This window comes from Rhyacophila brunnea, unplaced genomic scaffold (assembly GCF_057557595.1).
Source record: "Rhyacophila brunnea isolate RB1 unplaced genomic scaffold, BYU_Rbru_1.0 scaffold_2, whole genome shotgun sequence".
Lineage (NCBI taxonomy): Eukaryota > Metazoa > Arthropoda > Insecta > Trichoptera > Rhyacophilidae > Rhyacophila > Rhyacophila brunnea.
The window spans coordinates 53,840,837-53,867,455 of NW_028232859.1; the positions used below are offsets into that span (position 1 = coordinate 53,840,837).

The 26,619-nt window shown below is 35.5% G+C and overlaps 1 protein-coding gene across 1 annotated transcript; it reads left to right on the forward strand.

Moving 5' to 3' along the window:
• Positions 1–11,507: 11,507 nt before the first annotated feature.
• Positions 11,508–25,797, forward strand: LOC147072515 (uncharacterized). Its single transcript, XM_085947331.1, has 2 exons — positions 11,508–12,891; positions 25,736–25,797. The coding sequence occupies exons 1-2, from the start codon at positions 11,508–11,510 to the stop codon at positions 25,795–25,797; spliced, it is 1,446 nt and encodes a 481-aa protein (XP_085803457.1).
• The last annotated feature ends 822 nt before the right edge of the window (positions 25,798–26,619 follow it).

Genomic DNA, 26,619 nt, shown 5'->3' on the forward strand with positions numbered 1-26,619 from the left:
TAATGAGTAATGACATTCGATGTAGAAAGGTCTTATCTTTATAATTCAATAAAAAAAATCAAAAGTTTCTTCAACGGGTCATAAAATCGAATAAGAATTTCTGGAATTAATCATCAATTCAATTATAAATAGAGTTGGGTTTCGGGAATTATCGAGAATTTTTCGGGATTTTCCATCCCGAATCTCGAGAATTGAAATATTTAAGATTTCGGGAAAGATCTCGAGAATCTTTTCTCAGGATTCGGGATTTCTTTATTATCAAATATTAATTGAAAAAAAAAACGATTTTCTATATGAATAAAGTGGACAGAAAACACAAAACGTTCAAAGACTGATCGGGGCATTCAATACAATTAAGCCAATGTCGACTCAAAGTGAGCGCAATTTTTGCAACATCAGGGAATTTTGTATCTCAAAAGCGTACGCGATTGTCAGACGCAGCGATTGACAGTCTGTGTTTTTTGAAATTCTATTTTAATAAGTAATGTTTTGAATTATTTTTGTTTTCCTATATCTATTTTATTCGTCTTCTTAAATAAAAATTTGTCTGTTTTTACACTGATTTTAGGATTTTTACAGGTTTTTTTTTTAAATTTCCCGACATCTCGAGAATTTTTTTCTGGAAATAACGAATCCCGAGAATTCAAAATTTCATCATTTCGGGAAATCCCGAATCTCGAGATTGAGATTTTCTCTGGAAATACCCAACTCTAATTATAAACGAGAATGTGTAGTTTGATTGTTTGTTAAACTGTATAATTGCATTGTGCATCGATAAGTTCAATAAATTTGAACTAACTAAAAAAATATTTGATTAATTATTTGTAATTAAATAAAACACAATTTTTTAGTTACTTATTCCACTTTTTAATTAAATTTTTGTACCGGTTTCATCCTCTTCAAGGGATGTTGATAATGTCCCCTTGAAGAGGACAAAACCGATACAAAAATTTAATTAAAAAGTGGAATAAGTACTTACTTAAAATTTGTGTTTTATTTAATTACAAATAATTAATCAAATAATTCAATGCAGGTCCACCATGAATTGACAGTTAACACTATAAAAGTAACTAAACAATAGCACAATATTAAGGTTTTCACATTGTAGGTAATGAGAATTTGTGCAAAATATTCAAACACCATTATCTTAGAACAGCGCTGTCCAACTTCTTTTAGGCCGCGGGCCATTTTTTCTTTATCAACATTTTGGGGCCGACAAGGGATGACGTTTGACAAAATGTTGCCCGACGAATGAAACTAATTAGTCATATTTATTTATTTGTAACGCAATATTTTAATTCTCATCAACAAATTTGTTTTTTTCAAGCTGGAAAAATTAAGCAGTAATTAAGTATATTTCTTTGTTTTGAAAAAGTATTTTTAATATTTAGTATTATAATGAAATGTTTTAATATTTTAATGTATGATGGGTAATTCTCTCCCCAATGTTTGATGAAAATTTTGCTGTACAGCTCGCGGGCCACCAGTTGGACAGCGCTGTCTTAGAACAAGGTATTTTGCGTTATTTCCCATTTATTAAATGCTATAAAATAATGTTTTTATAATTTATACAAAATAATAAATCGTTTTAACGCATATAATATTTGGAAAATTAAAATTTGATTGTCATTTAAACGTGCCACTGACTCAAACCAATAAGCGTCAAGTCCAAAATGACTGTCAACGTCCGTGGTATTAAACTGTAGAATTAACATAGCACTATGTAAGTTAGTTTGTGTCCAATGTAAGTGGCCCTTCACGTCTAATTTATAAGTCAAAAGACTTTATTTCCATGTTCTACTGTAGAGACTAGAGAATGCTATCAATGTCAGATATTGGTACAATATTCACGCCACCTATCATTTATAATAATATCTTCTTTGAATATCTTTGATCTCGTTCGTAAAGTAGTTGTCTCGTCAGCGATTTGGTGACAGATTTGAGCTATGAGCTTAGCATAGATTAGATTTTTCAAATATCAAAGGAATGGGACACTAGTTCATTGGACAGAAAGAATCTGAACAGGAAAAGACAAACAAGATAAAACTAGCGACATAACATGACTGTTCTGAGATCGAAGTACGTACCCACGCGTTGCCGGTTGCTTTGGATACCGTCGCAATCCGCTGGGTTATTTTTATCTTTGTCATTTCATTTCATTTGCCTCGTGCTCAGGACATTTCTTGGCCATATGTGAAGTGGGTTGTTCACACCCAATGCATCTGTTGTAATTAATATTACGTTTAGTGGTTTTTCTCGATTTCAGCGTTTTCATATACGTCTTAAACAAACAGAGTCGTTCTAAAATATACACAACAATCCGTAGACTCTAAAAATGAGTCGTTACTTATGTTTGCATTTACAACTTCAATATTCAAGTACTTAACATTTTTTGTGAGTGTAAATCTTTTTCATCAAGTATTATATTATTCTCTACTAATCAATTTAATCCAATGACATTATTAATGGTCAACGCACTCAATACAGTTATACTAGCAATTAAATTCACGCACAGCGACATTCGCACATGTATAGGTAGACGTCACGAAATTTCCATTATGCGATATCACGCATCGGGAATTTATATCAATATCACCTTTATTGTAATGGCGTTAGAATAGTGTTTCTAGTGTCAATGTTCATTTGAGCGAACCCGTTCGAACTGAACCGTTCGGCAGACCTGACTAAAAGCATCGGGAATTTATAGCAATATCACCTTTATTGTAATGGCATTAGAACAGATTGTGCCATTCGGCAGACCCGACAAAAAAGTGAGTGTCATTTTTATTCCCAGATGATTCATCCATATTAATGTCATTGACTTAATCACAGTCACATACTTTCACGCAGTGTTTTCTGTTTTTTAATGTGAACTGTGACCATTGGTAAATTTATGGGCCAAAACACACTGCGAGTGGCCGTGCGATGCGCGCGTGGTGCGACGGGCGTAAAAACTAAGTGCCGTTTAAGCCCTGCCTCTTACAGTGTACTCCGCCACTATGAATAGTGTAAAATAGATATTTTTCATGAGAAGACTTTGAACTTTTAATTTCCTCAAGTAGCCCAAGAAAATAAATGATAATCCTAAATTTTATAAAATAACCAACAAACACTTTCAGATTTGAATTGAACATAAGTACAAAATAGCTGATAAGACTTACTCTGTTATACGTACCTATCTCAAAATCAGTTTCCAAATGACATAATCTTTATCGAAAAACGATCATTTTAAAACACACATTACTTCGAGTTAAAGTACAAATTTGGTATATAGACGAAATTTGAAACACTTCAGAGAGCATAATAATATATATATATTACACAATCATTATCAAGAATGACAGCTGGATTAGTAGATTAGATTAATGGAAGATAATTGAGATATGTGTTAGAATACCACTTTGTCCAAGTATGTTCCTTAAATTTTTCGAAATCATGTATTTTCAATATATGTAATTAATCTTTTATTTTTGCATTACAAAAAATATCGTTTAGTACCTACCTGTATACAATCTAGAATATTAAAAAAAAACAATATCACCATTGGCTATTCAAATCGGTGTAGTTCTTGACCACCACCGAAGAAGTATCTTAATAAACCAACATTTTATATTTTAAGTCAAATGTGTAGGAATATGCAGTGACGTCCCTAGACAAAATGCCGCCCCATTTTTTTATAAAATATTTTTTATCACCCGTGCTCGTGTTGTTTCTGGTCACCAAGGACGTCGAAGGGCAACAGAAGTAAACTAGACTCGCGAACCCGACAAAAAATTAAAGTATGTACTGTTAAACCTTTTATGCTAATTGATAGAATTGTTTTTTCGAACCAGTGAGCTGAATTTTTGAAAGGAAAGATATTTTCGTTATTAGTTTATGTAGTTATTTCTTTATATTCCAAATGATTCTCCGTGGTTTGCCGCCCTTCAAGTAACTGCCGCCCCCAAGCGACGCTGAATCTGCCTACCCCCACGGGACGTCACTGGGAATATGTGTCCAAGGATGTGTTGAGCGAATGGATAAAACCAATTCTCGTAAAGTATCGTTTAAAATACTTCCACACTATGGAGGTAAGTACCTACATCTGTTTCCTGAGACCATCAATTTGCCAATGCTTCATATTATTTATCCATGTTCTAATGAAACTGACACACAACAGATTAATACATATAATTCAGGTAGGTTATACCCCACTATACACTACATTTTGAAGCATGGTTTTGAATGTGTGAGTGTCCTACGGACACGAAACACACATTATTGACGTGCAATAGTGTGTGTTGCAATCTTCAAACACCCAAATATTGAATGAGCATCAGTGCATACACTGAGAGTTGTTGTCAGAACGTAGGACAAACTCAGAATGACGTATTCTTGACAAGTGTTTAAGTTTATTCCATATTCTTTCACACTCGAGATTGGTTGCCTGTTGCTCCACACCCGTTAGGTATCTCAGTTTCATTAGTTCTGTGTTCCCTCATAACTGCCAACAATTATCCAAGACTTAAATGAACCATTTTAATCATAAAATTAGACAGCCGTTATCTCAATGGTAATTCGGACAATAATGGGCTCACGATATTTTTATATTAAAACACGTTTATACAGTTGTAATATTTTTGTCAGATTGGCTTTAGACTTATTTTAAACACATATAAATTAAGGTAAGTATCAGAATATAACTTTAAGAGTTTTAATTGGGTTCATATTGTTGGGGAATATTGTTCATTCATTTTGCAATCATTTATTTCAGTTAATTAATATCTCAATAATTAATAAAGCGGTTATAATTTAAAATCAATCAAAAAGTAAAATACATACCTAATTATATACATTAATTGTTGAATATTATTACTATAAAGTGCGTTTAAAAAAGTACGATTGTCGGCTCTTAACTTTATATTTCGTTTGACATGGGTTTTAAAAATAGTTATATTCACATAAATATAATATCTATCTTTCACACGATTTATAAATTGTTTTTTTCATTAGACGTATGATATGCGAAAAGTGCATATTTTTTTTTATTAATTCAACCGATGTTTTAGTTAAACTTTTAACCAGTGCGTTGATCTAATAGTGTGGACAAATTTTAAGATATGATCATTCACTGGCTCTTGTAGATGTCGTTTGAAAATAACAGTAAATAATAATATAAAGTATTAAGTTTATTTTTGTTTTAGGTATAGGTATACTAATGAGAAATACATCAGTAATTAAATTAAATAAATGGTTTGTGAGACATAGCGCATTTTAAAGGGGAGCGTAACGTATTTAGACATGGACGAACATTTACTTTATTATTGTAAGTATATTAATTCATTCATTAATCAATTTAAACATTAATATGTTCGACATACAACAGCAATCAATGGAAACATTAAATAATACGTGTAAATCAATGAATACGAATGATAACTCGATAACACCAATGTTCTAATTCTAATAGGTAAAATATATTTTCAATTTAAACATAACACTTTTTTACATATTAGAATTAGAACAAGATACATACGTGTAAATCACAGAACAGATTAATAAATAGAATTCAGATAGGCTATAACTACAATACAATAAATTTTGAAGCAGGGTTATTATTAATGCCAAGGCGGAAAAAAAAACACTATTCCCACATACTTACATTATAATTTATTACAAGAAAGTTAGTTCGATAGTTTACTTGTTTACTACAACCGTTATATTACGTGTAGGGTGTAGGGCATCACTTGATATTATATGTTTTTATAAAGATACTACGAAAACCTAGTATAGACTGACTTATAAGTATATACATTATGTTCACTAACAAATACAATTTGTATAAAAATTGTTTACAAACATGTTTATCGTATTCCGCTGCGGATAAAAAAACATGTCCAAATGCACTGCCAAACAAGCAAGTATGGTCATTTTGAGGCGTTTTTTATTCGTGATTTCGTCGTTTTCTTAAGTTTGTCCGATGTGGACTGTCAAAATTATTTTTTATTTTATATATAATTGGCAATATTTCCAGGTATAGAGATGCATTTAGTTTCTAACAAATGTTTCGTTGGAAAAAATATAAATACTTGTATTTGTTTGCGGGATATTGTTTATGATGGTCTCGATGGCCCCCACAAGGGGGGGCTGAGGGCCTGGGGGCCCGGCGTGGCGAGTCGACCAGATAAGCGAGATAAACACACATCACAAATTTGCTCTAATAGTAAAAAAAGTCGCCTGCGGCACTATTTTCTTTTGATAATGTTGTTTAAAATTATGTGGTAGTACGATACAATTTTTAATTGTGTATCGATACTTGACTATATGTGTAATTCAAATATTCTCTTCTTGGTCGTGCACTCATGGCAGAGGATCGTGACCACATTTAAATTTCGCCATCCTTTGAGTGACCAAGACTTTCCATCCTTCTCGATCTTCCGCTTCTCTCAGGGTAGAATGGATGGTGCCCCCAGTCAGCTCTTTCATTTGGTCGCTCCATCGCGCAGACGCTCTTACTCTGCTTCGCCTTCCCTGGAGGTTACCCAAAACTACCAGTCTCTCCAGGTTGTCCGGTCCGCACCTGACAATATGTCCAAAAAACTGCAGAATTCTTCTCAGACATATCGTCGAGAGCCGTTCCTTTATCTTCAGTCTCTGGATGATTGACTGGTTCGTCCTGTGCTCTGTCCAAGAAATGCGAAGCATTCGGCGCAAACACCACATCTCAAAGGCATCAATTACCTTCCGTTCTCTTGCCTCCAGGGTCCACGACTCGACTCCGTATAGTAATTAAAATAGATGTATTAAAATATACAAAAGAAACACTAAATATACACATTAATTTTACTGCGCACACCATTTGGAAAAAGTGCTACTACAGAGCGTCACATTGCCTTTATCCTTAACGATAGGTAGGGGGGCCGTCAAAGATCCTAACCCGCTTCAGAATGTGGGGTCATGATGGTCTCTTACAACAAACTTACATACAACTATTATAACACGTATTTATATTTAAAAATTTTCAAGGTATGCGTCATACAAATGCAACATGATGTTTGATGAAACATAAATTTCGAATCTAGAATTATCATAGTTTTTTTTGATTCCTAAAAAGTTTACTTCCTTTTCACAGATGAAAAAAATATCTAAATATTCTTCTAACTAAATGGTACAATATTACCGGGAATGTTTCACAACTGAATCACGTTTCAGTCAGAGTATGTAGGCGGTATAGTAAACACATATTTTTTTCACCGCCTCACAACAACATGGTGGAAATGACATACTTATATTTTTATAATAAAATAATAAAAAAAAACATTTGACTAGAATGACGTGCCAAGTGACCGAGTGAATTAATATCATGATTATCTTGCGGACAAAATTAATATAAATGTAGATAATAATATGCATCGAAATTCTGAGCATAAACTTAGTATCCTCTCACCATGGCCTGGGCTGACAGGGTTCTAGCCTGGGGGCCCGGAGTAGCAGGTCAACCAATTAAGTGAGATAAACACAATGACATTATTAATAGGCAACGCACTCATTACAGTAGCTAGCAAGTAAATTCGCGCATAGCGACATTCGCACATGTATATGTAGACGTCACGCAATTTCCATTATGCGATATCACGCATCGGGAATTTATAGCAATATCACCTTTATTGTAATGACATTAAAACAGTGTTTCTAGTGTCAGTGTTCATTTGAGCGAACTCGTTCGAACCGAACCATTTGGCAGACCGACAAAAAGCATCGGGAATTTATAGCAATATCAGCTTTATTGTAATGGCGTTAGAACAGGTTATGCCATTCGGCAGACCCGACAAAAAAGTGAGTGTCATTTTTTTTCCAGATGCTTCGTCCATATTAATGTCATTGGATAAACACACCGTAAATTTATAAGATCTAATAGTGAAAAAAGTCGCCTGCGGCGTTAAATTATGAATAGAAATTTATTTTATAATTACTTTTAGTGTGTTTCCCGACTAATAAAAATGACTATTTATCCAACATGTCAATGGGTCACATGTAACTTGGCTATCACAAAAAAGGGTCGCCATCAGTGTTTCTTAATATGATCCTGAGTGCCAACAATTCAAACTGATTTATTTAAAATACAAAAAATCGCTAAAAAATACACGGAATAACCCTTTAGTTTCATTTTCACAATAAAAAATATACGGAGTTCCGCGGAATATGATTTGGGAAACACTAGTCTACTATAGAACATTACACTCCCCTTAACCTTAGTGATAGGTTGGGGGGGCCGTCAAATATTGTGGCTTCAGAATACCGCTTCAGGATGTGGGGACTATGCCTCTCACACTGTCTAATTACAAGTCTACAAGCTGCAGAGTGCACATATTTCACTGTGCTATGTTTAAGGCGTTTACTTTGATGTACCGATTGATTGTTTCACCTGGATAATTAGAAATTAGGCTAGACAAGATTATTTTAATAAATAAATATGGCTCAGCACCGCCACTAAAATATCCCGCGCAGCTTGAATCGATGGAGACATTTTCGGAGATGAAAGAGATACGTGCTATATACATGTCAAATTTCAACTGTATACTTTAGGCAATGGCTTCATTCATTTTTTTTCCATGCCAGATCCAAGTACCATGTCCCTCACATCTTGAAGTGTGCCCCAAGGCTAGGATCTTTGTCGGCCCCCCCTACCTATCGCCAAGGTTAAAGGCAGTGTGACACATATTAATATATCCAGGTTAGGTTTTTATTGCGAAATAAAATAGTGTGTATCGAAATATTATTGACAATACATAATACATAATATTCAATGAGAATAAATAATATTGTACATAATCCCTAATTAAATATCTCGGTAAATAATGCCAAACAGTCTCTCGTGCACAATGCATCCCCCGCTCTTCATCTTCACCGCTCTCGTATAAACGACGTCGCGACGCTCGCAGCTGTCGTCGATTATTTAGTTTCGTACCAACACACTCACGCTTTAAATTGATTAGAGATGATCGACTTTAAGTTATATTTTAATGGTTTAATTAATTCGGAACTAACAGTTTCTTTACATGCTAATGACACTGTTTAAATAAGCAGTAAGTACTTTAAATACATTTATACACAGAAAATAAAATCGCGATTTCGAGCTTTAGCTTATTCAAATAGACGAAGTGTGGTATTTTAGATGCAATAATGATTTCTATACATTGTACAGGAATAAGAAAATCGCACGCCATATTTCGATTGGAATAATACTTTGACACGTGATCCGTTTTGATAGTGTCCGATGGGCGATGGTATCCATGAAATTATCCGATTATTATGGAGAGAAATCCGCTACTCGGGGAGGCCAAAATCCGCCTGGATTGGGGAAAAAATGTCAAAATGTAAAGCCACAAATAATAACAATAATATTTGAAAGTTTTCACTCCTTCAAACGGTCATAATCTGTATCTACTACGAGTATGTTGCCAAAAATAATTTAAAATCTTCACCTCATGACTAACGACCACGATCCATGATGAACAGCCTTCTCCACAATTTGGTCCCATCCCTCTTGAGACAATGTATCTAACGTGAATATATAAAATTATATCGTTGACTATTTTAAACCGTTGTGTCGGTGTTATTTTATAAATGATAGGGAATCGATTAGAATTAAACAGTACAATTATGTAGTGATTAATAGCCGTTATCCTTTCCAGCGCTTTAATAACGTTAATCCACTGATCAAATGGCTAACTTCTGACTGATATCATTCTAAAATTCTTAAAACATAAAATAAATCATAATCATCTAGGATAGATCCACTGCTGGATGATGACCTCCTCTATCTCCCTCCGCTCCGTAAAATTCGGTGGATAAAATAAATTTAATTTCAATAATATTATATTTGAATTATATAAGTTACTAACTTTCCGGCGCGGACCGGACAATCTGGAGAGACTGGTGGTTTTGGATGGCCTCCCGGGAAGACGAAGTAGAGGAAGAGCGTCGGCGCGCTGGAGCGACCAAGTGAAGGAGTTGGGGGGCACAATTCATTCTGCTCTGAGAGAAGCGGAAGATCGAGAGGGATGAAAAGTCTTGGTCGCTCAAAGGATAACAAAATTTAAAGATGGTCACGATTGTCAGCCATTAGGGTACGATGAAGAAGAAGTAATTGTATCTTAAATTTATCGTATAATGTAACTGTATATTATAACCATGACCCCCACATCCTGAAGTGGACCCCCATGCAAAGATCTTTGGCGGACTCACCTACCTACGCTAAGGTTAATGGCAGTATGATGCTCTCTACAGTTGCGTTTCCCAAAATCTACACGGGAATTATCATTTTATATCAATCATCATATCAATTTCAACGTATAACTATACATATTTAAAATATTTAATAACCCTGAAGGAAAGTAGCGCCGCAGTCGACTTTTTTTTACTATTAGACTAAATTTGTTATGTAAGTATGTTAATCTCACTCAGCTGGTCGACCGGCCACGTCGGGCCTATCCTATACCCGGGCCCCCAGGCTAGAGCCCTGTCAGCCCCCCCCACGCGGGGGCCATGATTATAACTGTATATTAAATTTATAGTATAATGAATCTCTTATGTTATTCATTACTAAGAGTTGAAATGGGATGAGAGGTAGGAGGGGGGGGGGGGTGATACTAAAACACTGTTATAATAATTTTAATAAGACTTTTGATTTAGCACCACATTGCTGCATCTTACTACTTCCTTATAAAATTATTTTTTGGGTGGCATTATGCCCAACATGTAACTTTCCATCAGTGGCAAGGGGTGGAGGTAGGCTGGTAAGATTAGACATAAATAGTGCACACTAAACTTTGTCAGCCATGCTAGTTTATTTTCATTGAACTAAGAATACAATTTTCAGATGGTGCTGGTTAGTTTTTAAAATTTAATTAAACCCTGCCTAAGGTTGGTATGACTTCAGTGGGGTATGCCTTGATGCCAGATCAGGTGTGCTTCCATTTGAAATGCTGAGTATGTCGACTATCCATGATAGCTCTGCCAACAAATCCTACCTCTAACCTCTCCGTGGGGGTCCCTAGGCAATGCAGCATGCTGTAGCAGATAGAGGAGGGTGCAAGGCGAATCACCAGCGCCTAAAAACTGGTACATTCTGGCTACGGGAAGGAAAACCCCTACAGAAAACCAGGGCATGTTCACGGGCCCTAAGGTGGCAGCCCCACCAGTGAACTCGGGTGCTGTGGGATGATCACCTGCACACCCTAAAACAACAGATTAATCCAAGCACAGGGAAGCCTCGGACCCCCGTTTCCATCTTGACGACCTCGCCTGAATTCGGTAAACGATTTTGTTTTGGAACCTACAATATCCGTACTCTAAATGTCCCTGGAAAGGCCGAGCATCTAACAGAAATACTTTCTCAATACAAGTTAGATGTCCTCGGGATCAGTGAGTGTCGACTCACTGGCATTGGCGAGAAGTTTATTCGTGGGTTTCGTCTATTGTACTCCGGACACGCCACATTGCGACGTAGTGGAGTCGGATTGCTGATGTCCAAGGAAGCTTGCAAGTGCCTCACCAGCTGGGAACCTATCTCCGAACGTCTACTCCGCGCTACTTTCAAGACCAAGTCGGGCTCCATCACTTTTCTGCAGTGCTATGCTCCCACAGAGGCTGCTAGCGATGCAGATAAGGATACATTCTACGAAAGTTTGGCGGAAGCCGCTGGAAATATCCCCAGCTGTGATCATGCAGTTATCCTTGGTGATCTTAATGCCAAAGTAGGATCTGACCCCTCGCGTGGACCCTTTGTGCTGGGAAAACATGGCCTTGGCCAAATGAACGATAATGGTTCCCGTCTGGTAGATTTTGCCTCAATGAATGGTCTTGTGATTGGTGGTAGTCTTTTCCCTCATAAGACCATCCACAAATATACATGGACATCGCCAGACGGTAATACAAGAAACCAGATCGACCACATTTTGGTCAAAGCGAAATACCGGCATGAACTGCTAGACGTGCGGACATATAGAGGTGCAGACATCCACAGTGACCACGAACTCTTGGTCAGGAAATCCCGTATAGACCTCAAACGAGTCCCAAAACCCAAAAGGACGGTCAGACTCGATGTGGAAAAACTGAAAAGTACCCGTGTGCGTGCAACCTATGAGCTGGAGCTGCAGAAGCGCTTATATGATGCTAGAACTCTCACGTCTTCCATCGACTCGGATCCCTTGGAAGGAAAATGGATATTATTCCGGGATGCTATAATGAGCTCCGCAACTACTGCATTAGGAGAGTGGCATACGCACAGACCGGACTGGATGTCACCTCATACATGGGAGATGATTGAGAAGAGGAAGCTCCTGAAAGAATTGCGAGACAATGGTACATACGACCCACAGCGCAGCGCGGAATACCAGACAATGGACCGCGTGGTAAAGCGTTCTGCCCGCCGCGATAAGCGCCGACGCCTGGATGACCTCATTCGGGATGCGGAATCTGCTGCCTGCAAGAATAATCCAAGTGCTCTCTTCCGCATCACCAGAGCAATTTGCGGTAAGAAACGTCCAGTGGTCACTGCATTACGCAACTCTGACGGAGTGACAGTCACCGAACCTGCAAAGGTCCAGGAGCTATGGCGCCAACATTTCAGTGATGTCCTGAATCGCCCACCTCCATTGCATCCCTTCGATATTCCGTCGGAGATCACCGCCCTCGGAATCACTACTGCATCGGGATTCTGCGAAGATCCTCCGACAACTGCTGAAGTTAAAGAGGCTGTCAAAAGACTGAAGCGCAGGAAAGCTCCTGGAGATGATGGCATCCATGCAGAATTTCTGCTCTGCGGACTGAGCGCTGTATTGCCGTCCTTGTGTGACCTTCTGCACGAGGTGTGGGAAAGGGAGCAGTGCCCCAAAGCCTGGAGGGATGGTACCGTTGTTACTCTGCACAAAAAGGGTAACCCACAAGACTGTAATAATTACAGAGGAATCACTCTCCTCAGCGTTCCCGGGAAGGTGTTGGCGCAGATTCTCCTGTACAGGATTAGAAGTCCCATGCTGGACGTTTTGCGTGCGCAGCAGAGTGGATTTGTCCCGGGTAAGTCCTGCTCAGAGCATATTTCAACTCTCCGAAGCCTTCTGCAACAGTACCAAGAGATGAATATACCTGTCGCCTGCTGCTTCGTGGACTATGAAAAGGCATTTGACAGTCCTCATCGTGAATCTCTGTGGCAAATTCTGCTAGGATATGGTGTCCCACGGAAACTGGTCGCCGTGATAAGTGCTCTCTACACCAATACAGAGTGTCGCGTGAGAGCAGCCGGAACATCCTCTGACCTCTTTGAAATCACGTCAGGAGTCAAGCAAGGATGTGTACTTGCGCCCTTTCTTTTTATCATCATGATGGATTTCATAATGCGTAAGACGGTTTGCCCCGACAGTGGGATACGCCTACATCATGATGACACAAGCGATCTATGCGAAGAAAGACTGTGCGACTTGGAGTATGCAGACGACGCAGTCGTGTTTGACTCGACGATCGAGAGGTTGGAGGTGACCGTGAACAGGCTAGCCGCGAACTCGATGCGTGTGGGTCTTCATCTGAATGCCGCTAAGACCAAATCCATGTGCAGTGCTGCTTGCATCGACGCCGACACTCCTCTGCGGGTTTCTGGTCTGCCCGTCGAGCTGGTGTCCAGATTCAGGTACTTGGGTGCCACGGTTGCCGATGATGGTGGTATTTCTAGTGAGCTTGGAATCCGCATGGGTGTGGCGGGCTCTGCGTTCAACCAACTTGGAGTCGCATGGAGGTCAAGGCTGTATTCTGTGAGGACCAAATGTCGTTTGTTTAACGCGTGCGTGCTACCTGTGCTCCTGTATGGCTGTGAGACATGGCATCTTACTAAGCTTCAAGAGTCACGGCTTTTGAGCTTTGAGAATCGATGTCTCCGCAGAATCTTAGGGGTACATTGGTACGACCGCGTTACAAATATCCGAGTTCGTGAGCAGACACAACAGCCTTCGGTGATTGAAGTTATCACGAAGAGACGATTCACGTGGCTGGGACATGTATTCCGGATGCCGCCAAAGAGTGCGGCACTTCGTACCCTTGTGGCACAGCCTCAAGGGTTCCGTCGCCGTGGCCGGCCCTCCCTCACCCTGCAGCGATGCTACAAAAGCGACCTACGTGCTGCAGGTCTGACATGGCGGGAGGCACAGGAGTTGGCGATGGACCGAGGGAAGTGGCGCCAACTTGTGCTTGCCCTATGCCCCAATGTTGGGACGTGACAGGGTGAAAGAAGAAGAAGAAGAAGCCAAAAGATAATATTTTAGATATGCTACAGGCGATCCGATAAATTAATATAGTGAACACTTTTCAGTCATTCTTGTTTGTTTTCTTTGAATTGAGGCATGGTCTAAAAAGATCGTGGCTAGGCGATGCGTGGATTGTGCAAATGACGCGTGCCGAACGAAATATAATTTGTTATAAAAATCCAACATACGTCCATGTAATGTTATGTTACTAATAATAATAGTATATTCATTGACATGTTTTCTTTTTTAAGTACATACCGTCGCTATAGGATTTGTTTCCCGAATAGACCAAATGTCAATTTTACAGGAGACGAAAAACAAATTTCATTGTCGTATATTTTAATATCAGTAGATGTATCAATCATTCTTTCGATACTGTATGATTGCAAAATTATCTAAGAATAGATTCCAAGAGTAATATACTGGTATAAATCATTAAATGCACAGAAAATGCGTTTTATTTACAATTATTCACTGTGGATATTCGGGAATTTTTTAGCGCTTTCTCAGAATAATGGATATTCGGGACAAAACATGGACGTTCGGGATTTAAAACCGTAGCGTATTGCTGCACGGCCCACAGATTACTGAGTGGTCAAAAAGTACGCGCCTCAAATGTTATATTTATTTACACGATAATTGTTAATAATTAATTACCTCTACTATTTAAATACTTAATGATCGTAATTACCCAAGTTCGTATGTAATAATAACATGCGGTAATCGCTTTTTCGGTTTTTTTCGGATTAAGTAATAAAATAGTTTTTAAGTAATTAACTATTTTTTTATTGAACGAATAATTCACAAGATTTAAGAATGTACCATTCTAATAATTGAACATACTTACATAATTTTTTAAAATAACTTCTGAGAAAATATATTATAAGGTATCTACTACTTCAATTATTAACCGCCGTCACGGTCATTTCTCCAATATTTTATGATGGTACTTACTCTTACTTGCTAACAATTTTATATTAATACTTTTTCCAAAAAAAAAAAAATCTATTTATATATATCTGTATATTATTATATCTATATATTTCTATAATTGACAATTAAACTTATTACAAACCACCAAATAAATATTATATATTATTTACTATTGTAAGGAATAACAACACAAAATAATAGCATGTATAAATTAATTACCATTAGCTGCTAATATTAGGTAGGTACCAATATCCTTAGTATATAATATCCACCAAATAAATAGTTACTAACATACATATTAAATTAATTAACTATCAGCGCATTCAAAAATAAATAATAGCATCGCCTTTATTTTCATAGAAATACCTAGATTAAACGTAAAATAAAGACAAACAATGTTTGATTAATAATAATTTGAAATAATAATTATTTTTTACGTCATAGTAGTTGCCGGGTCATACTGTAGAATTCATATAACCGTTGGGATTTTGTGTCATTTATCAAAACAAAATGCAGTTATTTAGGTTAAAATAGTCACTTCCACAACTCTACTGTAAGTTCAGGGCGAACTGGTGATGTATCAGCTATGAATGATCTCTTCAAATTTGATGAATTCACTATTAAAACAATAGTAACGTTAAAAACAATATCAATAAGACGAAATTTGAAAGAAGTCTCCGGACGGCCGAAACATATGAAAGTGGGCGTGATTGTTTTAGAGCTAGACAGCGTGAATGTGGGAGCGAGATGCACGGCGTGAGCACGGTTTGAGCGTGAGCAAATAAACACTCAGCCATAGATATATTTCGACCAAAATTAACTTGGATATTCAGGTATGAATATTTGGATATTCGGGAGAACACCACGGAGTAATTGTAACTTAACATGGCGTATTCGGGTTTTTTAAAAAAATATCTCTGTTCCTAGATAAAAATATATCGTTTTTATAATTGATTTCGGTAGAGTTCGATAAAAGAAATTGAACTGCATTAAAATGTCGATTTCGACAAAAATGGATATTCGGGAAACAAATCCTATAGCGACGATACGTAAAGTTTTTTAGTCATCTTTACACGATTTAAGAATATTTTCATCCGACACCATGACAAAACAAATCGACGTGCGGACACCTCGACTATCCGTCTCCGATTGGTGACTAGTGAGAAATTTCGTCGCACCTACTGTTGAAAATTATTTGCCGTTTCACTGAAGTACGCTCTTATGAATACATTACATATTACATTTCATTAAGCCCTGTATACCAAACCGTACTCGATAAAAAATAATAATATTAATATAATAATTTGTTATTATATTAATAACAAAATTAATATAATAACTAATATTCTTCTATAATATATGCAATATCTAAAATTATGTGTGGTTTAATGGCATAATTTTAGATATTTTATAAATAAACGAATATTTTTGACTACTATGGATTTTTGACTATATGCCTTGGATTATACAGGGTTTAATTGAATTGAAAGTCTTAATTCAATTAAATTAAATACGTTAGACTGACAACATTTAGTGTGCACTATTTATTGCCTAGCCTACCTCTACCCTTCTCCACTGCTCCCCATGCTACGTTGCGCTAATTTGTTTTACATTATATTGTGTCCATATCAGTTGGTAATATTTAGGTACTTGCCACTACTGTATATTTTATTGAAACCTATTATGTATTATCACACCCACGGTGGCCGAGCGGCTTACGCGTTGGACTGTCACGCTGTGGGTCCCAGGTTCGAATCCTGGGTCTGGCAAATACGCATATTGTTTTTTCAATTTGTGTGTGAGTCAGGGTATAGACCTAATAGGTTGAGCAAGTGGCTGACATCCATTTCTCGTAAAAAACAAAATCTGTTAATACAAAACCTCTACTCTGTGGAGGCCCATATGATCCTATAAGGATCGGACATGGTTGGAAAATGATTGTATCCGATATAGATAACAAAATATTTCTTATACATACAAGTAAATTTAACAATCTTTATTAAATATTAAATATTATTTATTCAGATATTCATGCGACAAGTGCGTTATATAACCTTGTACTTTATATTGCAAATTGCAAGCAAATAATTGACATTGTCCATGCGTGAAATTGTACCATTGTTTAGTCCATTTTTATTTGCCTACCTACGTACGAATGAGTTATGTTATTAAATTTAATATTATGTCGTATACCGTATATCTATCTAACTTTTTTAGATAATGGCATAAGAAGTTATATGTTTGCATATACATACAATAAACGTTTTCTACACAGAAATAATATTGTGTATTTGTGATTTCAAATATTTTCCTCGACCTGACCCTGAAACCTAACAACCATATATTTTTTTTATTTTTTTCTGTTTTTCTTGCCAGATCTAGCATATTTTTTTAGATCTTTTTCGATATGCATTTGGCTTGCAAAAAATGCATCTAGCTTATGGCATTTTTATTAGCGTTTTTTTTATGCCTTCAACAGCTTTAAATGTAATGAAAATAAACTAAGTGTGCTCAGGCATGTGGCATCGGATTGACTATTATCGTGTCCGGAAACTTGTACGCATGCAGTTCACCGTATTAGGTACACTTCACCGTAAAATGTTGTATCGGAAATATATGGCCGTATATGAAAGACTGTCCAACCTCTTTGGGTCGTATAGTACTGACAATTCATGTTTAAATATAACACGGTTCTGGAAGCCAGCAGCAAACACATTTTTAAAATAATACCTATACTTACTGGATTATTTGTTACGTTAGGTTTGGTTAGGTTAGGTTATTTTGGGTTAAATTAGGTTAGGTTAGGTGTTCATTCTTGAATTATTCATGAATTTTGCCAAAACCAGTTATGAAAATTGAATTAATGTTCATATTGATTCTAATAAAATTGAAGACCGTATAGTGTACGGTATGGTCATCTCTTTCCGATAGAAAGCTCACGGCGAATTTTGCCACTGTGAAATGTTTTACGTACAAGTTACATGTAACCGACTATTATCGGGAATTCCACTCTCTGGTATTACATAATCATTACTTGTCTTATCGTAGGTTGTTAGATTAATTATTATTTTTTGACAATTTTGAAATGAGTTTCTAAGAAAATGTTATGTGATTTTTTTGCACTTTTTTTGGCAAAAAAAGGCAAAAAGAGGTAAGTACTTATTGAAATTTTATTTTCACAAAATCTAGCGTTTTTTCCTGCCAAATATATTGATATCGTACCCCGTCTGCTACGTTTTTGTCAACGACAAATGGCAACACTGCTGTCACTTGTTTCATTATAAGTGAAAAAAATACTGGACAAAAAATTATGAAACATGCATACTGTACACTGAACAATGTACAGCTTCTAATGTTATAGAATACATTTCTTGTATCAGTTTAATCGAGTTTCATCTCGATATCTCAAAAGGTTCCGAAAAGTTACAAGATAAGGCTTCTCAAAAATAATTCACTTTTACAAATTACCATCACTCACTTCATATGAATGGAACAATTTTATTATACATAAGCGTAAGACAAGTCAATGTTGTCAGTCAGTGACTTTATTAAACATCGACTGGAGGCTGGGGTATATTATTATCAATTTTATTTCGAGACTACTTATCAACGCTTCCATAAAAAACATAATATATATGAAAGAATTGAATTCTTTCTACAATAGTTTGGAACAGTGGTTCTCATGTGCGGCCACCAACATCATATTCAGTATTTAATTAAATTAACTGGGCTAACGTTAACTATGCGTTATTGGAAATGAGTTATAACCAAGTACTTTAAAACCATTTTAATAATACCACGGTTGAAAAATTTTGGTCGAAGTTATACGTTGACCAAGGATCAAGTCAATTCAAAGAATTGGCAACAATTGCTTTATTAATATTGTCGTATTTTCCGACTACTGTATACTGTGAAAAATCATTCAGGTAATGCACTTCATAAAAAACAAATATCGAAACCAGATGACAGAATGATGTAAACTTAGAAGCAGCCATGCGGCTCGCATTGGAAAAAAGGATTATTGAGGAATTTCTATGTGCATTATTTTTAAATAAATAGATATGTACTAAAATGTTCAAATGTCTTTTATTAAACGGACTTGTCTATAAATAAATTGATCCATTTTTTTAGTAAATAAAATTTAGATTTAATTTTTTCAATCACAACAAAAGTGAAATTTGGTGCGGCCACCAGACGTTTCCATAGAACTGTCAATGTCAATAATTGTGCGGCCACAGCTAAATTTCACTTGAGAACCACTGGCTTAGAATGATTAATTCACGTTTTCAAAACTTATTTAGGTATGGTCACAATATTGAAGCTCGATTTGATATAAATAAAAAGGATTTCAAGTTATATAACGTCATTTATATTTTTATAAAAATCGATGTTCTTTTAAATAAATATGAAAAATATTAAAACTATGAATATGTCAAAAATCTCTCCATTATAATATAGAAAACTTAATAAACTAAATTGTTTGTAAATACTTGTTTTCGTGCAATGCATGTCCACTAAAATGCAATTTCAAAACTAGGTATCATACAAGACGAGGAAAACGCTGTTGCATTTGTTAACTTCTAGCTAAAGCTATCTAGAGCAGAGGTTCACAAACTTTTTCGTCAATGGGAAAATTTTGAAATCAAAAATATTTGGCGGGCCGCCCTTTCTTTTTTTAAATATTTTCTGTTTTTAGAAAATATAAAGCAACCAAATAAAAAAAATTTTCATTGTGGAAACTTATATTTTTAACTAAATATAGGTAAGTCCATTATTATTACTCTAATTAATACATATTGTACAAAAAATAATATTTATTTTTATTCACCATGTGATTTATGCAATTGTTTGTTTGAAACTAAATCCTGCAATCTAGGCTCAAATTTTGTCGTGTGAATACGCAAAACAGGTGAGATATGGTTTTCTGTTATTTTTGATCATGCGTTTGATTTATTAATGCTCATTGTAGAAAATGTATTTTCACAAATAGATGTACTTCCAAATAAAGAAGCCAATTGATGAGCATGCTTAACTATATTTGGATACACCCCAAGTGAAAGTCCTCATTCTTGCCAGAGGATATTTAATTTTAAATGTAATTTCTAATATTCGATATGAAGAATAAAAAATAATCCAAATTTAACATAAATCTCGCGAGACACATAAAACAAGTGATGAGGTACATAATTGGCCCGCTGGACACTCTTTGTGAACCCCTGATCTAAAGCGACACCCGGTAGTCAGCAGCTATGTTTTCAGTTTTAGGATATATTATGTAGGTAGTTGGTTTGGTAGCATAGTAGAACAATACGATGGCCGCGCGGAATAACCACATATTATGTCGAATTTTAAGGTTTTTTATTGTATTTAATGTAAGTATTGTATTATTTTAGATTTTTCTAAAAAATATATAATTGCATAAATCAGTGACCTATGTTGAAACGATAATTTTTAAAAATTTTGGAAAGGTTTCTTTGAAAAAATGGCACTAGACTGAGACCTGAAAAACATGCAATATTGACTTATGTGATTGTTGAACCTTGAACATACGTAGATTTCTAGTACGCACGAAACACATTGAAGTTAATGGGCCCCACCAAACCACATCCGTCTTAATCGGGCGTATCACAGAACCCTACGTTTGGGTGTGAAGCAGCGCTCGAAATGGACAGGAACGCACCGGAGCGCCGTTGTGGTTCGTGGAATTCCAAAATATACCGTTCCGGCTCGTGGATTCATTTAAAATTGCGTTGCGGTTCGTTAGATTGAGATATTTATGTGTGAATGTATCTTTTAAAGTTTTTCTCAAAATTAAAAATTAACGAAGTTATGTCATGCCGGGCGTGCAAGGGTTAAAAATAAAATTTATGACATCCCTAAATTTCTTTCAATTTTCTTTTTTGTGTCGATACATCCGTGTCTAAATGCATTGTCTAAACACTCCAAATAATTGCATACTTACATAAAAAAAGTAACTACAGCTGCAAGCTACAAAAGAATTGTGCCTTTGCTGACATTGTTTGAAAACCTTTTGTACTTAAATAACTTAAATTCAATAAAAAATAAAGTTGGCACCTACATATTTGTATAATAATTTCTAAAGTATGAAACATCTCAGTACAGTCTCGCTTTTACCTTTGACTGGTATGCATTGCGAATTTACTTACCTACTAATTTATTACTTATATTTTATTGTGAGTGATAAAACTTATTTATTTTCATCGCCATCTAATCGCCGTGTTAATTTTATACCCACGTCTATTTTTGCGGGCAAAATTTTCGGTGGTAAAATTAATATGATAAAGTTTGGTAATTTAAATCGTACAATTCCGCTAAAATCTACTTATTAGTGATAATCGCTTGTTTTTTAAAACATTTTGTATTATTTAAATTTGTTCTCTTAAAATTTGGTTAAACATCTCAGCAGGCGATACCTTTCTATATATTACATATAAGTATATTTTTTGTCGTTGGTATCCAAACTGATTTAACATATAATGCTGTTGACCAGTGGCCACAAGCAGAATTTTTTCGTTTTGAAAGTGATAAATATGAGTGGATATTTATAAATTTTATGAAGGTTTAATTAAGTAGTAGGTACTTCGTGTAAATCTGCTAAAACATTAAGAATTCACTCCGATAAGCATTTAAGATCGACAATACAGTTGAAACAGGGTTTTCTGATTCAATGTCATTTCGACAATTGACTCGACGTGTTAAAAAATATTTATGACGTGTCGTAAACCCTTATTTTTACAATGAATAATAAATAAATGCACCATTATGCCATTTTCCTACAAAAATGTTTTTGGTATGAAACTATTGAATAGCCTACCGTAATTAGTTTATTTTTAAGGGACGTTTCTATTGTGTTATAATTACATACGTTGTAACTTGCTACTTTAAAAATAATAGAAATAATAGATACCTACTATGTGGAGAACTTTTAGTTAATTTTTGTTTGTAAATTTGTTTAAAAAAAAGGAATACCTCCAATAAAATTTTATTACTATCATAATAATAAATTATTGTTCTGTATTATCATTATTCATCACCGTGGCAATAATAATGACTATAATGAGACTAGGTAAGGACACACATCACAGATTGAATCGTTTAGTTTAAAATACACTCACAAATTAGGTAGGTACGTGTTCAGTGTGGACAACAAATAATTTTAGATGGTAGTCATAGATTAAATAAATACGGTGGTAAGTTCTTTAATCTGAGGTGGTAAGTGTACGTATATTACAATAATGGTAACCAAAGCATCATCATTGTAACATATAGGTCATGGTCTCCACAACGAGGGGCTGAGAGAGCTCTAGCCTGGGAGCCCGTCCTCAGGAGGAGCCCGGCGAGGCGAATCGACCAGATAAGTGAGATAAACACACATCACAAATTTGCTTTAATAGTAAAAAAAAGAATTTTCTTACAATACTATTATTTATAGTTATGTGGTTATACGAAACAATTCTTAATTGTTTATCAATACTCGACATCTCCATAATTCGTATGGATGTTTTAAAATATACAATAAAACACTAAATATACAGATTATTGTTACCCCGTACATACTGCCTTTATTCTTAGCGATAAGAAGGGGGCCCCACCAAAGATCCTAGCCTGGGGGCCAGCTTCACGATGTGGGGCCTATGGTATAGGTATATACATACACTACAATATTAGTCCTTATAATGTTGAATATAGGTAGGTACCTAACCTACTGATTAATGACAATTTTATATTATTCTATAGGAATCGTGTTTAGCAACTCGAGTTGCACCTTCCGTCATGTTTTATCTTATATAATTAATGATACTTCTTCTTATACCCTGTCATGTCCTAATATTGGGGCATAGGGCAAGCATTGGCGCCACTTCCCTTGGTCCATCGCCATGCGCCTCCCGCCATGTAGGACCTGCAGCAAATAGGTCGCTTTTGTAGCACCGCTGCAGGGTGAGGGAGAGGCGGCCACGGCAATGGAACCCTTGAGGCTGTGCCACAAGGGTACGAAGTGCCGCACTCTTTGGCGGCATCCGGAATACGTGTCCCAGCCACGTAAATCGTCTCTTCGTGATAACTTCAATCACCGAAGGCTGCTGTGCTCACGAACTCGGGTATTTGTAACGCGGTCGTACCAATGTACCCTTAAGATTCGGCGGAGACATCGATTCTCAAAGCTCAAAAGCCGATAATTAATGATACACCATTGGTAATTTAAAATGCTATAATTACGTAGTTTGGTGATGATGGCTTGAAGCTTTTCTTAGAAATAGGTATGGCCTAATGGCCCTTATGGTGGAGAAGGAGAAGAAATCTTTGAGGATCCTTTGTTTGAAGCTGTGTGGATGCCATCCATGGCTTTATCCGATTGATTTATCTTAAGAACGCTTACACACTGTGTTCAACCAAATCGCTTCGGATATTGGTATATTCCTCCTGCGTGAGAACGAGTTTATGTGAACGATTTATAAATTCTTTGTTTTATAACTTCTTAAATAATTAAATGGCGTAGTTAGCTCTATCGGTGTACAGATATGTACTGTATAAATTTTGTATTTACTCGTCTCTGTATAGGTACTTACTATTTTTTCTAATAGTTGCTGCATCTATTTCTTTGTTTTTAAACACTGTTTTAATACTATTTCTTTGATTTTTTTTAAAATATTCTGTGCTCGTCTTGAATCTATAATCTGTAAAATTTGTTATATGTAAATTAATTTTTAATTTGAATCTTTATGGTAGGTATGTGGATATGTTGTTTTTTAAGTTTAATTAATTAACAAACTGAACTATCCCAAATGAGACAGTAATATAAGTTATAAGCAGTGACGAGTGGTGGTAGAAGTAACATGCCTGCTGATTATGGGTGGTAGATAAAGTAAGAGTAAAGAATAATACAATTCTTGACGGTATACTTTGTTGAGACGAGGTTCTTTCGCCTGCGGCGCTGACAATCCTTGCCCACTTGCTCAATATACATCCACGTAAGAAGTTCAAAGTTTATTGTTGCATTTATACATCCAACGTACGTACGTATGTAAAGAAAAAAATTAAGCATACCGTTTTTTCGGAAAATTATAGAGCGTTCCTGTTCGTGAAATTTTCCATTTCGAGCACTGGTGTGAAGTATCATTTTTATGACTAGGAATGTCTCAAAATTAAGGTCATCATCCACTCAAATCTGCTTTGACTGAATTTACATAACTCTAAGTTAAAAGTACCCATGGAATAAAGTAGAACGAATAGGCATAATTAGAAATAGTAATAAATAGGTAACAAAACTTACAAATTTGGCCTTCGCATGAAACACAGGACAAAATCAGCGCTCGAAATGGAAAAGTTTACGGACCGGAGCGCTCGACAGTTTTCTGAAGATATTTACATAGTTCTGAAGATATTTTACATATATAAAATGTTATATGTATTTTATAAAAATAAGTGTGTTACATTTTCTATTATATGGAATATCTAGCTCAGACAGTCAAATTATTTTTTCCACGAGACGAGCGATAATTTTACCGATTTAACGAACAGGAATGGCGCTCCGGTCCATTTCGAGCCCTGGACAAATTTAATTATTGCTAGGTTCGGTTTATATTCCCGACTTCACTTACATCAAGACTTTTGCATGACTTTCTCTCGCTCGGCGCCGCTCTGACTTGACTTATTTTCTGTCAAAACTATCGAACTTCAAGCTAATGTGGAATGTTTAGACTGTTTGGACTTTAGAGGATTACTTTCGCATAATATTTAATTTATTTGGAAGGCCTTAATAAATGTCATGGCGACGGTTAACATACGTTGCATATTGCTGTCGAACATCGGTAGGTAGATAACTAATATATTTTTTAACATTTAGGGTTTCAAAGGAAATATTTTTTTAATCGATAAAACTGAATAGTCAACCAATGTTGTTGTTTCCTAGTTGAATAGCAATTCCTGTGTAGTTATGTATATTGTTTATGTGGTCCGCATTCTTAATACCTGTATCGCGGTTGAAATCAGGGTTGAAAAATAGAAAGCTTTTTGTTTGCGCGTCAAAGTTCAAAGATCGGCACATCCTGGGGAAGTCCCTGGAAACCATACATAACTTCCACAATACTTCATTATCTATTTCTATTTGTAATTCAATAATATGCATATTGTATAACAATACATATACATTTGTCTGTTCTGTCTGTATTAATGTCGCTTCACTACTATATTATAATATAACAAAAAATAGGTAATGCATGGTTTTCAAACTTTTTAAAATTGTATGGCGCCATAAAAAATGTTATTATAAAAAATTAAAAATTTCCCTTCTGCGACCTTTTTGAGCTGCCAATTGAAAAATTCCATTCAGAATCAAATTTTGGTTCTTTTTTTAGCTTTTCCGACCTGCCAACAGAGTGTCATATCGTAATATTTTTTTGGGTACCTATCTGTATATTCTCTTTAAAATTTCTATGAAAATAGAATAGGTATCTATGTATTTTGAAATAAGGATTAATAATAAAATTGTTGTATTATTGATGTAGGTTTTGAAACACACAAACATAGACTCACCGATCCAACTGCCCCGCACCACACTTCGTCTTAATCGATATGAAGCATCAGCAGTTTATACACCTGGGAATGTATCAGGAGCAGTTACCCAAAACTTTAAATTGACGTGACTTGATAATATACCCATGGGAGAGAGGCGCACGAAGAACTAACAAATTATTATGACAGTACGTCAGCGCATTGAATTAATATTTTTTGGATTTTTTATACCATACTATTTAATGATACCTGCATATTAACAAAAAATGTTTTGAATGAATAACTGTTATTTTTTTTTTAATTCTCTATCTGCTTTCTCTGTTTTTGTAGTTTTGTTCGATTTGTAGTGCTTGTAGTTGAAAGGTTTCCCAAATACTACCGAACTAATAGTGATGAAACATGCATAGCTTATTTATGACTACATTTTTGGTGCAAAGCTAGTATCTAGAGTTTTATCTTGATATCTCAAAATATCCCAGGGTAAAAGAGAAAAAGAACATATTTGTCAGATATAGCTGATACTTACGGATAATTTACAATATTACAATATGGATAATTAGGTACACACTAATGATATCGACACACTAATTCTATGAAATTTCAATAGCTCAAAGACGATATAAAATTGTTCGATGACTTTAAATAGTATAATTTTCTAAAAATGTATGTACCCACACATCAAAAATCTTTAAAAACAATCTATATTTATTTATATATCATTGAATGCCACAGAAATTATTTTTTGTAATAAATTACCTAAATATTTATTATTTTGGACAAAGCTGCAGTAATAGACAATACTATTATACGTAAAAGGCTAACGCATCAGATCCTATCATTTTGCATACATTGCTATAGACATGCTGAGGTTACGTGT